Source organism: Microplitis mediator, chromosome 9 (genome assembly GCF_029852145.1).
Source record: "Microplitis mediator isolate UGA2020A chromosome 9, iyMicMedi2.1, whole genome shotgun sequence".
Taxonomy (NCBI): domain Eukaryota; kingdom Metazoa; phylum Arthropoda; class Insecta; order Hymenoptera; family Braconidae; genus Microplitis; species Microplitis mediator.
Window position 1 is genome coordinate 22,393,377 of NC_079977.1, and position 15,741 is coordinate 22,409,117.

At 30.2% G+C, this 15,741-nt stretch overlaps 1 protein-coding gene across 5 annotated transcripts in view; it reads right to left on the bottom strand.

Moving 5' to 3' along the window:
- The window catches only part of LOC130674684 (teneurin-m), a 247,571-nt gene that overhangs the window by 96,102 nt on the left and 135,728 nt on the right, over positions 1-15,741 (bottom strand). Inside the window, exon 1 of one of the 5 annotated variants that reach the window (XM_057480090.1) lies at positions 4,238-4,582. The exons of the other annotated variants lie outside the window; for them this stretch is intronic. Coding sequence (XP_057336073.1) covers positions 4,238-4,250 — 13 coding nt within the window. The 5' untranslated portion in view covers positions 4,251-4,582. Of the gene's footprint in view, positions 1-4,237; positions 4,583-15,741 lie in introns of those variants that run through there. 5 annotated transcript variants of the gene reach the window in all.

A 15,741-nucleotide genomic window follows, 5' to 3' on the forward strand; every position in this document is an offset into this window, starting at 1 on the left:
ATGATTAATACACAATGATTATGATTAATACTCGTTAATCAATTTCTTTCATAGCACTACGGGGTAAAAAGGGCTGTATTCTCTAAAGTTTTGCTAGGCCTACATTGATTCATATCCTTGAAATATTGATTAATCATGATTAATACGCATTAACTATGATTAATGTCCATTAATAATTGTTTTTTATAATCTTACAGGGTAAAATGGGCCGTAATAAATATTTTTCCAGGCCCACTTTTATTTTCATTCTTAAAAAATATATTAATAATGATTAATACACATTAATTATGATTAATATCCATTAATAAAAATGAAAACTAAAAGTGTGGGGAAAAATGGGCCGTAAATATACAATTAAATAATAAAATAAATACTAAACGTAGAGAAAAAAAAAATTCATAGGCGGTATCTTTGAGCATTAGCATACAGGACAGTAGCTAAGGCTAAGGCAGTTATTCAGCGGGTCCACAACTCGAATCAATACACAATTCTTATGTCCCGTGTCCGTGCAATGCTGCTCCTACAAGTTAACTTACAGAACAATCGTCTTTACTCTTTTACCGCCTATTAAAATGGTTAATTCAGAGCAAAGCATAGCATACCATCAGCCAGTAACCAGCAACCAGTCACTAGAATACAAGGGGGGTCGTCGAACCACTTGTACACACAGCGGTCTTTGTACCGCGACTTGTTTATATATATCGCGATATCGCCGTCTATGTCAAGCCAACTCGAGCTCAATAGGGGAGACGGGGCACGACGGTCCCCTTAGGCCAATAATTATTTTCTGCGCATCGGGTCCATCGTAATTTTTCTCGACCTTTAATTTACACACGATATTTATTATTCATTCAAATATCAATACCTTCAGTAAATATTAATATTTTTTTTAGACCACCCTTGTAGTGACATTCTTTTCATACACCCCACATGTAACGTGTAACACATGTGTAATTATTTAGCTCAAACTATTTTAGTAACGGCACGTGCTTTCAAAAGACTTTCGTACGTCAAACATTTTTTTTAGACTTTACTATTATTTTTACTTAAATATTTACAGGGATTGTAAATTTCATAGTCCATTTTACCCCATACTTCAAGTAACAATTATTATTGCCCGTATGAAAAAGCAATATATGAGCTTCAGTATAATTCGAAATATATGATAAATTATATGGAATTATAAGAAGTCATATATGGAGCCATATACAAAATTTTGCCGAAATATTATATGATTTTATAATTTGCAACATATATATCGGTCATATATTTTTTTTACATGCTAACTTATAAGTATTGCTTCTAATATTTTATACTATACTCTAAGTTATATGATAGGATATATGATTTAATTATATGACTGACATATAAGATTTATACATGTAAATATATAATTATACAAATATATGTTCACATATATTTGTATAAATGTATGTAAATATATATTTATATAGATATATGTTTATATATATTTGCACAAATATAAAACTAGAGATTTCAAGCTATAAAATGCTTTTTTTTAAATCTCAATACGATTATTTTTCATGAAGTTACAGTCTTGCAAAAATCACTAAAAAATTTCTAAAATTTTTTTGTTCCTTTAATTTTTGGTATGAGTGTATTTTTTAAATTATTTATGTATAATAATATCAAAATTATTATAATATTGAAATTATAAGTTTATATATAAAACGAGAATATAATTTGATATGTAATACCATATGTATACAATTACATATCGGGCATTCCATGCCTGTCGAAAAAAAAATCTAACGTCCATCGCTATTTCAAAAGCCTGTGTCTTGTTCCAATTTTTTTTTGACTTTTTTGAAAAAAATCCAAATTTTTTTAAGGATACCCCTATCAATGAATTTTTTCGTCTCAATTATTCAAAGCCGGATGTCATCTATAAATCCTCAAAAATTTCCAGACTGATGTTTAGCAAAATAAGCCCAACTGGGCAAAAATTTTTTTTTCAATTGATAAAAAAAAATAGAAGGAATAGTCGGCCCACTCTAGGATTGGCGGGATAAATTGCAGCATTAAATGAAGTTTTTTTTGAGAAAATAAAAAAAAAAATAAAAAATGACGAACTTTAAGAAAATCACGGTTTTTTTCAAAAAAACTGAAAATTTCATAGAGTTTATCATCATAAAATTTTTTTGTATTTTTTTTTGAAAAGTACATTCAATGACAAAAATTTTAAGAAAAAAAACGTCCCGATTAGTCAATTCTTGAAGAAGTTATAGCTATTGGATAAAATAAAAGCCTTATTTTTGAAAAACTCATAACTTTTTTTGGGTTGGGTAAAAAAATTTGAAAATTTTCTGAAAAATGATTTTAATGGGGTATAAAAGGAAAAAAAATTTTCAGCCAAATCGAAAGGGGTCGGGGTCAAAAGTGGTCGATTTGGCGTGGAATGCCCCATATATTATAAATTATATGGATTATAATAGTATTGAAATTATAAATTAATTTATAAGATGAAACATATATTTTACGTTATAAATTAATATATAAAGCGGACATATAATTTTTGATACAATATCACATGTATATAATCACATATATTATAAATAATATGGATTATTATAATATTAAACGTCAAAATTATTATATATGATAAATCATATATTAATCAATATTAATAATTTTGCCGCCATATATGTTCAGTTATTTACCATATATTTTTTTATATATTATCGACAGTATGGTTTTTTCATACGGGTAATAGTAATTAATGTGGATTAATGGCCATTAATCATCGTTAATCAATTTTTTTTCAATTCTGGAGTAATGACTGATAATAAATCTATGAAAATTTTAGTTAAAAAAAAAGGCGGGAAGAAAAATAGTAATAGAGAAGATCTCTAATCGTGTTTTCATTAAAATGCTACCGGCAGATGTCATTTATTTGCAATATCCTCTCTCGAGGAGTTATAAGCACACGTGCCGCAGTCATTGTTTGATTATTTTCCATCTGCATATTTCAGTAGATATTCAAATATTAATCCGTCAATTATGACATATTACAAAATTATCATTTTTATTTGAATTTAAAAAAGAATGATAATAAAAATTTAATCCCCATTGGGATTTTAGTCACGTAAGTGTTTTAAATTCACCGCGTTGACAGAAATACCTCGAAATAATAAAGGCCTTAATAAATATATTTAATGCGGGACAATTTAGGACCGTAACCTTGGACTAAAAATATGTAGGCGTCGAAAGTTTCTTTGTTATGGAGGGAAATATAAAAAATTTGATATTTCAAATTGGAGTGAAAATGAAGTTTTGAAATAGTTGCTCGTTATTATTGACGTCTGATCCCTATGAGTCGGATATATAGTTGATGGTTACTAGTAGAGACTAGACTAGACGTTTGGTTGGGTCCGCTTGAGTTCCAATCTGTGCTTGCGAATCGATAAGGCTTTGCCCGGACGAGAGAAAACGAGAACGAGGAAAGTTTATTTAGGGTGAAAGACTTTTTTTTACTTTTTTATGATAAAAAGTTTTTCATTTTTTTTTTTTTTCAATTTTTTCCATGAAAATTTTGTGAAAAACTATACTGTGATAATTAAACAAATTTCTTTGTACGGAAGCGACAAATTTAAAAAAATTCTGGAAATTTTTTCCATGGAATTTTTTCCATGACAAAAATTCAAAATTCGCGCCTGAATTTTATTATATATATTTTTCCGTGAAATTTAACCATGAAATTTTTTCACGCCGCCGACTAGAAAAATTTTCCGCAGTATTGTCATGAATAAACTTATAAATTTACGATTCGATGAATGAAATTTTATCCGCGCAGTTTTCTACGGGAAAATTCACATGGAAAAAAATTAGCCGCCAACTGAAAATTTGTATGGGAAATTTTTCTCCGACTCATAGCTAATTTTCACAAAAAATTGTTACATATATTAAGAAAATCTGCATAGATAACTTCTTAGATGAAATTTTCATGGAAAAAATTTTCATGAAAAAAAATGCATGAATGAAGTTCTTAAATTATCTTATAAAAAAAAATTTTAATGACAAACGAAATTGAGAGGGCGCAGCGGGGTGTTTCCAAAGTGAACGTAAAATAGATTAGACTGACAGAGACCGAAAAAAACGAGTGCGCTTTAGTTTGGGGCGGGTCCGCACGAGACAAAATATCTTTAAAAAAAAAATCCTCCCTCTTCCCCTCCCACCAAATAAACAAATCGTATATACAAAACCGGCGGATAATTACCTGCTTGGTACATTGATCCTCAAAAAAAATCTTAACAATTATCATTGCACGTGAAACCATTAGCACAATTCAATCACCATTTCATTTAATTAAATAATTTAAAAAAAAAAAAATGATAATAATAATAATGCTTAAGATGAGCAAAAAAAATCACAGTTTTCTCCACTGACACTAGCACCAGTTTTCGAGGTTAGTTCATTCGGGGGTGAAAATAAATAAATTTTTTATCGAAACTGATTCCCTAGTGATAAAAGTAAATAATCCTTGAAAATAGTTGGAGTATTGCTGGCAATAAGACAGCAGAGAGTGCACTGCGGGCTGGATTTAGTTCCTCGTTCGACCCGAGTCAACGTTCGACTCCCACGCGCGCATGCGCGGGTCACTATTACGAGTTGCGCCGTCTCTATAATAATAATTCTTCTGTTTCTGTCTCTACTATACTGGAGTTTGTAGAATAGGGGTATGGAGCTGAATAGGCTGTAGATATAGACGAATTTTATTCTGTCGTCTATCACCGGCTGACGTTCTGTCCCTTGGCTCTAGACTACGTACTCGCTACCCGAACCCGACAATCGGCATTACGCAACCCCCGATACTAAAAGTATTATGCTCAAGAATTAGATGGATGGATACGGGATTAAGAGTTTCTGAGAGGGCTTGTTTAACTTTATGAGCTCAAATGACTGATTGGGCGCCAGAAATCCACAATATCATTTATTAAATTTTGATCCATCTGTGAAAAATAAAAAAATTCATTTTTTCAGAAATTTTTACCATGAAATTTTATCATGGTAAAAGTTCAAAATTGACTTTCATCTTCTATTCAAGTATAGAAAAAATGAGCTATGTTTTTTTTTTTTAATTTTCCCATGCATTTTTTCCGCGCGATTTAATCTGAGCCAAATTTTATAAAAACTTTTCCATAGAAAAATTGTTTTACATGAAAATTTTTGTAAGATCTAACAATACAATTTTTTCCATGCATTTATTCAATAGAATAATTACTGAGAAAACTTCAAATTCAAGTTGGTCATGGAAAAAATTTGGAAAAAAATGCTTTTGAAAATAAAAATAAAATTTTCATGAATTCTTACGATATAATTTTTTCCATGCATTTATTCGATAGAATAATTAGCATAGAAAAATTACTGAGCAAACTTCAAATTGAAGTTGGACATGGAAAAAATTTGGAAAAAAATGCTTTCGAAAATAAAAATAAAATTTTCATGAATTCTTACGATACAATTTTTTCCACAAATTTATTCAATAGAATAATTCGCACAGAAAAATTACTGAACCAACTTCAAATTGAAGTTGGACATGGACAAAATTTCGAAAAACTTCACAATAGGCTTAAATTTGCTGTAATTTGGGTTTGAATTTAACGATTGAGATGAAAAAAAACTTTAATTGAAGCTTGAAATGCCTACTTTCAGACCCTGTGGGCTTTATTTGTGTAAAAATTTTTTTGCAAACCTTTAGTCGAAAGAAAAATTGATTTTTTTTTTCAAAAATAGGCAAAAATAAAAAAAAATTTTTTGCGCCTCTGAGATCGGCGAAACATAAAAGGATCATAAACTAGACAGTTTAAGCTCCAATATAAATTAATAAAAGTATCAAACGAGCATTTGTTGACGATTGCATTTCCGATAATCAGCATCCTGACCACCCGTTTCTTTACCCGTAATCCTTAATTGGTTCTTGCAATTCGATCCATTAATCGTGACAGTCCAGCGAGCGTCGTGACACCCAGTTTAATAAGACCCAAAACGAAAAAAAAATAAAAACTCAATAGAACCATGAAGGAAAAAAAAAGACCTCAGTTGTTAAGACGCGCCATCAGATAAAATAACACGAGGTTACTCTGGGATCTGGGACTGACATAATCGCTTGCTGGCTCTCAGGTGCGAGGTGCCCACACCAAACATGTCCCGAGATAAAACAAATTCCAATAGCTTGTTATATTATTATACTTCTTGTATAATAACCTTTTTATTCTACTCGCGTCCTGGTCAATTCGTTTTTTTCTTTGCTCACTCAATTAAATTCTATTTTTTTTTTTTCTATATAAAAATATTTATTTATACTGTGGGTTTGTATTTAAATTTTTAAGAGGAACTCTGTCGAAATTTGATGACTCGTCAGTTTTTATTTTGTCATTCTAATGACTTATAGCAGAAAATTGATGGATAGAAGCCTTAACTTTTTTTTTTTTTATTCTAAAAAAATATATTTCTTTTAGTTCCTTACAGATTATTTTTTATATATTATCTCCAATTAGCGCTCGATAAATTTTTGAAATGAAAAAAAAAATTAAAATGAGTGAAAAAAAACCATTTTTAGAAAATGCAATGGACGGGATTCGAACCGGGGACCTCAGAAGTTGGTTTGAATATTAATACTCTTGTAACTCGGATTTGAATTGATGGATTGGAATGAAAAAAATTTTGTTTTTATGCTTCAGATATGTAGTTTAATAATTTATACAAACGAATCTTAGAATAACAATTTTTTGATATTAATTTTTAAAAATAAAATCAAAATAACCTGGAAATAAATTTTCCTTGAAAATTTCGACAGCGACATGGTTTCAAAAACATTTAAAGATTCCGATCTTTGAATTCTGACGTAGCATACGGATTTATAATTTCACCTACTCAGTATTGACATTTTGTATGCATGTTTTATCAGCGGAGTAACGTAAAAGAGAAAATAAAATCTACGTCAAGCGAATGAATTTAGAAAACTCTTGAAAAAAAAATTCAAATCAATTTTTCAGTTCATTTTTAAAAATATCAAAACTATTGTTTCCTAGTTCGCTATACTTGCGAGCGGAGGAGGTTTTAAAAATAAAAGTTGAAATAAATAAATGACGAGTGAAGGAAAAGTAAAAGAAAGAGGGCTCATTCAGTTCAATATCTGACGTAATAGGGGATGGATAAAAATGGTAAGAAGCTGGGGAATAAGAGAGAGAGAGGGTGAGAGAAGAGAGGGCAGCAGGGGGAGGACTGAAAAGAACTGACTGATCCACAGAATTAGACGATAGTTATATGACTAGTGGTTTTATAAAAATCCGGGATCTGCAGATGCGAATTTGCAAATTGGAGACTTTGTGAGTTAACAGAATTTTTTTTTTATACTCTAGAGCTTGGTTCAAATAGATAATTCCAATAATAATTTGAATTTATTTATTTATTTATTTTAAACGAAAAAATTCGAAATTGGTGCATTCGGTCGCCATTTGGAGACACCCTACCTCTGGTTATTTTTAACAAAATCAGTCTATTTATTTTTTTCCTACATCTTTGGGCCCTAGATTAAGGCCCCAGAAAGTGTCATTCATTTATTTGCATCCCCGGGGTAAAATGGGGCACTAAAGTAACTGGAAAATTTGTCTATCAGACCCTGTGGGCCAGCCCAAAACTTCCCGGTGTTTTTTCGAGCTCCTTGAGCTTTTATCGAAAAGTCTTCTGTAATAACGCGAGCACATGAAAGTAAAAAAAAAAATTTCTCTTATTCCAAAAATTGGGCGCCAAATTCAGATCCCGAAAACTGACAAAATGACCCTGAGATGAATTTTTCAAAAGTTGGCGCGAAAAAAAATTTGTTTTCCAGTTCGGAATTGCAATGGTTTGAAAGTAGAGTTCTTGAGCTTTGAAAAACGTTTTTTTTAAATTATACGATAATGTTAACTGACATTCCCAAAGTAAAAGGCAAACGTGGAATGTGTGTTAGCTGATGAGTTTATGAGTTTTTTAAAGTAATTACTTTTAGTTTAATGATTGATATTGATCCCATTAGATAAATTTTAGCCGGTACACCCTTTTATCAATTCAGCAAAATTTTATCCAGAGCCGGAAGTAACAAAGGTGGTTCGTTTGATAGGACTTGAAAAAGAATTTTTTTTATCAGACGAAATGAAGACGAGTATGAGAAGAGGGTGGGAAGGATAAAAGGGACACGCCATCCCTTTTACAATCAGTCGCAATGATGCTGCCTTATCGGTACGGGTAAAGGATGGGTGGGATCCAAGTCGGAGTCGGCTAAAACCCGATGCGGGAAAAAAAAATAAAAGAAACGGAATAAGATCCGATGGGAGTGGATAGAATAAAAAAGCTTTTTCGTCAGTGTGTGCTCGGATGTTAAGCACAAGGGCTTTTGAATACTGAGGTGAAGATCGATCAAGACGTAGGAATGAAATGTGGGTGTGACGTGCACTTTACAATCTGTCTCGACACCAAATCCCAATCTCAACCTTTTCTTTTTTTTTTCCTTTTACTTCTCTGTTATTTTCATTGCTAATTCATATTTTTAGTTTTTATCCATTTCAATTCATTGTCTAAATAATTAAAAAGTCAATAAATTCTTGATTTTTTTTTATTTTTAAAATTTTTTTTTATTTCAATCTGTCAATTTAAACCGAAATGGGTCGACTCCCATTTGCGACATTTTTTTATCGAAAAATTACGTTCCAGTTTCGATGGCTCCATTAAAAATTTATTGAGTATAAAGTGAAGTCACTGATTTAATTTTTTCATGCAGAGCCATTTTTTTTTTTTCATTTTTTCGAAAAAAGCAGAGACCGGGATTCGAACCTGCGACCTCAGGAGTTGAGTTCAGACTTAAAATTGCTGTAACTCTGATTCAAATCGTCGGATTTCATTTTAACAAAATTCAATTTAATCCGTGAAATGTACAGTTTTCAAATTTATAACTTAAATATCAGGAAAAATTAATTAATAAAAAATAATAAATAAATAAAAAAAATCAGGATAACAGACTTCTTAAAGTCGAAAGCCTTTAAACGATAATTTAAAAAAACTTTTTCCGATTTTCCTGTAAAAAGTTGCCCAGTAGAAACAGACAAGGGTATCGGGGTGTCTCGAAACTTTACGATCGTCTTAGAATTTACTCGAGACTTGATAGAAACAAGTAAAAGGAAATAGTGTCGTAGCTGTAACAGAAGGTCGTGCCCAAGAACGAATCAAACGAACTGATTGCAAAAACTTTTATATATATATATATATATATATATATATATATATATATACATATATATTTTTACATTACTATCTATTTTAATTTTAATCCAATACCAACCGAATATCGAAAATTTAAAAATTCATTTTATTTTTATTTTTGACCCTAGTAAATTTTCATGAAATCTTCAGCGGTTGATATATCGAGTTTATGTCAAAAATAATCTCTATATATTTCGAGATTTCCATTAATCTGCATGTATATTTAATAACCGACGATATAATTTTACAATATAAAATTACGAAGTTAAAAATATCGAAATTTCGATTTTAATTTATTCAAGTGACTGTAGCTCTTAAAGTATCAGCTCTGGCCTAATTTTTGTGAGGACCAAAATTATAGGAAATCAAATTTCCTTTCCAAATCACATACACAACGTCTATTTGTTTGCACTAGTTATTAAGCTATCGTTGCTTGAAAAACAAAACGGTTCCTAATGTTACCGATTTTTTATGTTTATCCTCAATATTGTGGAATAAAATCAATATTATGCTTTATATTGATGCCTATTATGAAAATCAACTAAAACTTACATATACTTCGTATATATAAATATGAGATAGAGGACATTTTAATAGTAAATCAACAAATTTGTCGTTTAATTGACGTAACGCAAATACTCGTGACTGCTAGAACACATTTGACTTCAGTCGCTTCAGTACGCAGTATAAAAAATCATGAACAGAGTCATGAAAATAATTTTTTTCTCAATTTATTTCATTTCTATCCATGGAAAAATTCATTTATTTGATAACAGTGCAGTGATTTTGTTTAATAAAATGATGGTAATTATTAAAATCAAATTTTTCGAAGAAATTAACCAACAATTTTTTCTACGTTTCTTGGAATCTAACCATATTTACTTCCGGTTCCTTTTAAAAAGTTATTTAGACAATCAGCAAACTTGTGAGTTTTATTTACTTTTGTCGCCATTTTGTTTTTGATATAAATTTAGAGTTTACTTTAAGCAGTCTTCAGTTCTAACAGTTTGCTGAGAGTAGAAATAAATTTTTCTCATAATTCATTGGTTAGATGACGAGAAAAGTAGCGTTGATTTTCATAACTGAGGTGCCGATTTTTATTTTTTAAGGGAAATTTACTGACCGAGTGCCCGAAATTTGAAACAATTAGTTTTGCTGGTGATTTTGACGGAGACTTAATCAGAGATTTGACTGAAAATTTTGGAAAAAAAATTTTGGTGTTCAAAAATTCAAGTGGACAATTACCAGAAAATTCTAATGATTTATTAATTATTTATATTAATTCATTGGACAGTAATTACATCAGCCAATTGTCTAGTCCACTCATGAATATAAATACAGTTTTTGTCGTGGTTAAGAAAAATGATTTGTTGTACGACAACATGATGAATATTTTCGATTATTTTTGGAATACCAGCGAAGCTTCACAAGTTGTGATTTGTTTTGAATCGAAAAATTCACTTAAATTGTTTACGTACAATCCGTTCAATGATTACGCGCCGGCATTCTGGTCGAAATATAAAAAGAATAACAATAAGACGATTTATTTTGGGCACCTTTCGAAAATTCGGAATGGTAAGAATCATTTGATATCTAATTTTTGATTTACGGTTTTTGTAGGCCAGTAGTTTGTGTGAATTAAAGAAATTATCTGAAAGACTGGGCGCCATTTAAATTGGGCGTCACTTATAAAATCGCTCTAGCGGCTACAGTTGTCATTTAAATGAAAAAGTTTGTTTACAAATTTTATAGGAAATTTAATAGGCTACAAAAAAAGTCTGATAAAAAATTTCAATAAAACCAACAGCTAAAAAGTTACAGCCATATTAAAATCATAGCTCTAAAACTAAAAATTTCGGACTGCCAATAAAAGGCTGATAACTTACAAAATTTAAATCTTATAAAAATTTTTTATTTGACCATTTTTGTAGCCTTTACAATTTCTCACAAAATTGGTCAGCAACTTTTTGACCTATCATAAAAAATCTAAAGACTACAGCGAATTTACTACAATAACGGGCGCCAAATTTAAAACTTCTGACCTACAGAAAGAAAAAAATTGAAAAATAATTAAAATTCACTAAAAATTTACAGGCATCTGCTCAAATGTTCTATTCGACAGGACGCAGTACCTCGAAAATTACCAAATAAACGGCATTCAAAATATTCCCATCTCCTTATCACCTTTTTTCGAATCAAATTATTTAATAACTCAACAAAGGAAAAACACAGTTAAATTCTTACCACAGATGGTTAAATTTTGGGTGGATTCAATGATCGGTTCATTAAAAGTTTCTATTAACCTAAAAACGAATGTCAGGTCATATTCAGTTGGAATAGACTCTCAATTATTAATAAATAAATCGATCGATAAATCTTTAGATCTAAAACTATGTCCTTCACGAATGATCGGTGAGAAATTATTTAATTATTTCGAGACATCTAGTCCCATCCAATTTTTTAGTGATATCATAGTAACCCATAATCGAGGATTTTCGACGCCTTTAGAAAAAATGTTCAATTTTTACGGCTGGTTGACAATTATCGCAACAACAATTATTCTGTTGATGGTATTTGTCGTTATTTATTTATCAAATTCAAAAAGAAATAACTCAAAATTATCATTTTCGATTTTTGAGTGCTTGAGACTTTTGATAAACAATTCGATTTACACCCGAATGGACAAAGCAAAGATGCGAATATTTTTTTCCGTTATATTTTTATATTTTTTGATAATACAGGCGACATTTTCTGGCCACCTCGCGGCATTTTTGACAAAACCCGAGTACAGAAAAAATGTTGAGACTTTAGAAGACCTGAAGGATCCGCGATACACAAAAATTTACGCAGATATCGGCTCGAAAAATTATGTAATTGATGAATTACTAAACAAAACAATTTTTGGAATTGACGAGTGTAATTTCGATAGCATAAAGGACACGTCTGTTGCTTGCGTGGGAACATTTTCGTCATTGAAATTCCTAATTATCGAATATAATCTTCATCAGACTAAAACAAATTTCTTTAGCGGGTTTAGTGGTCTGCTAATAAGAAAAAATTGGCGTCTTAAATCCCGAATAAATGCGGTTGTCATGAGAGTCGTGCAATCTGGAATTTTTTTGAACACTGTTAAAAAAACAACAATTAAATCGAGTAAAAAACTTCGAATTATGAAAGAGGTTATCATGGAAAATAATTATTATCGGCCGATTGAATTTTGGGACATCGTGTTTGCGATTGTTTTGTTAAGCTCTGGTCTACTTTTTTCTTTGCTTTGTTTTATCGCCGAATTGGTTGTTAAAATGTACGAGATTCGTCGTCGAGAGATACGCAGACGCATTCGCATTGTTAAGAGATTTTTTAAAATGCTTCTTGTTAATATTTTGGTAAAAATAAGCAAATTTTTGCGCTCCGTACACTCGATTAATTCAAAATAATTATTATTATAAAATATTTGTACATATTTTTGTGATGATTAAATAAATTTTTTTTTTATTAATCAAATACAGCAAATGTTTGATCATATCAATTATTGTCAGAATAAAAATTAAATGAATTAACTAGAGCATAAAAATGAATTATTTCTGACAGCTGTCACTCACCAACTGAAGAAAATAATTCAAAGGATTCCCAATTTATTAACTCACCTGTAACAAATAAAATTATACAGTTATTTTCCATCATTTATAAATACATCAGAGAATAAAAGGGGTAAGATGGGCCGTGTAAAAATATATTTTGTATAAATGAATGTCACAAATAAGTAGTCGAGACGATTACACGTTAAAAGAGTACCCACAAGCCTATATTTGGGTAAGATGGTCAGTGCATATATTAATTTGACGTAATAGTTGGTAATTTATTTTTTGGAGTAAATATAGTGTTGTGGGTACTCAAACTAGAGGGAATTAGGTCAGGAACTCAGTAATAGAGATGCTTTTCATTTTTATCAAGAGTGTAAAAAAAAAAAGTAATTTTTCGTTAGAATTAGAAATGATAGAAAATACACTTTATGGTTTCATTTAAAGTTGAGCAAGTTTTCTTTGTTGTATTCAGCAGAAAAGTTTAAAAATAAACGAAAGATTCGAGGTAAATGTCAAACTTTTTTCAGCTTAAAAAAAATCTATTTCGATTGAGCTGGAGAATCTATTAGCAATAATTTACCCAGTACTGATTCAACAGATTGGAAAAAAAAGTCAAGTTTTACAAGTAATTACTTATATATCTGTTGGAAACTTTTTCCGTTACGATTCACGAATTCTTTTTTATTTTATTGTCAAAGTCTTAAATACTGTGTAAAAAAAACTAATAGTTTGTAGAATTTTTTTTTTGGGTAAGAAGAACTGAGTTTTATTAATATAACGATCGTAGAGATTCTAGTGAATTAAATGGATGTGAGTGGACACTCACGATAGAAGATAGCCCGTTTCAATTAGTACGAGTGCGGAGGCTTATCGCTCGTATAAAGTCACATCCTTTATATGGGTAATACCTACTACGACTATTACTCGTGTACTTATAGATTGTGGATTTTAGATTTTGTTGAAACCTAAACCACTGAGGATTTTGTACCCTTATCTATTGGCTATCAATTAATCTTCTAATTTTATAAGAAATTATTTTTTTTTTTTTCATTTTTAATTCATAAATTGATATCTGAATCGATTAATCGAACTTTCGAAATCGATGAATTAAATTTATTAATCGATGTACTGAATATGAATTTTAAAATCGATATTGAAAGTCGATATCATAGTCGGTAAGTCGAAGTTTTAAAATCGAGTAATCGAAGTTCAAAAATCGATTTATCGAAATTTAAAAATCGGTAGTATAGTCGATTAATTGAAGCTCAATTGTCGATACCTTGAAATTTCCAAATGAATTTCCGAGTCGATAAGTCGAAGTTTTAAAATCGATCAATCGAAGTTCAAAGATCGATGTATCGAAATTTATAAATCGGTAGTATAGTCGATTAATTGAAGCTCAAATATCGATATATATTGAAATTTCCAAATCGATTTTCTAGTCGATAAGTCGAAGTTTTAAAATCGATCAATCGAAGTTCAAAAATCGATGTATCGAAATTTACAAATCGGTAGTTTAGTCGATTAATTGAAGCTCAAATATCGATACATTGAAATTTCCAAATCAATTTCATAGTCAATTAATCAAATTTAAAAATCGATGTACCGAAGTTTTAAAATCGATATTTAGATAAAAAATTGACCCCAATTTTTTTTTTTTCTTAAAAATAAGTCCCTAAAAATGTCTAAAATATCTCAGTAGAATGTCGATCTATCCCAACAAATAAATTTCCAACTCACAGACCGCTAGTAGATTATAAAATAAATCAGACCCAGATCTAGATCTATTCTTCTCAATTCATATCGAAACCAATATATATTTACATATTTTAGAATCAAGTATTCAAATAAAAAAAAAAATACAAAGCCGACTTAACTCTGATCACTTATGATTCATTCGAATAAATAAATCCGACTGAAATTTTATTGTCTCTTGATAAAAATCTCGTTTTTATAAATAAATATACTCTGAATTATATCATAAATGTCTAGGTTTTAATCTCACCTTAAGGATCTGAGTGTCTAGAGTGAATAAAAAATGACAAAAAAATATATAAAAGTTAAAAGTTAGTCACGGTTGTCCAGTCGGGATAATTTCGTGCCCCGCGTCCTTCGTCCCGCGGAATTGAGGGTCGGGATTGAAGTCTTTGGGACTGGAGGTAATTGACAGGCTCGTGCGAGAGAATGAGAACCAGTTTAAGTCTAATGTAAGTTAAGGTCTTCTCGAGTCGTTCTCGAACCCGGAGTAATAATTGGTGATGGTATCGAGTATGGCTCTGACACGAGCTCACTGAGCAAGGATCCAAGAGCTGGATGTTTTGATAATTCCTGTCTGATAAAACACCTTTTCCAAACATAAATCCCGTATTTTATTTTTATTTTTATGGGTTATAGGTTTTGTTAGCGAGTAAATAAAGCCGTAGGGTTGAATTATTTTTTTTTGGTCTAATTGGTCAGCCAATTTTCCAAAATTTACTTTCAATTTAACATTTAAAATTTAAACAAATGCAGAATTTCCCAAATAAAGTTACACTCGTTGGTACAGTGGTAAAATGTTGAACATTTTATTAAAAAATAAAAATGAATAAATTAAAACATAAATGAAATGTGTAAACGACAAGTGATAGATATAATCCATGAAATTAGCATAGAGTATGCTTGCGTAGTTTTCGTTGTCATGCTGATTGCTAAAATATACACCAACACAATTACGAGCTGTCCAGTGTAAACTCTGTTAAAATTCATCCATGTGTACTAATTCAACATTTTTAATTATTAATTTAATAATCAATTATTAAAAACATTTTATTTAAATAACAGTTTTTTTCGTTCCGCTAAACACTTTTTAAAGTTTAAATGCCTGTAGCTTATAAACTTTTAATCCTACGGTTTTATACAA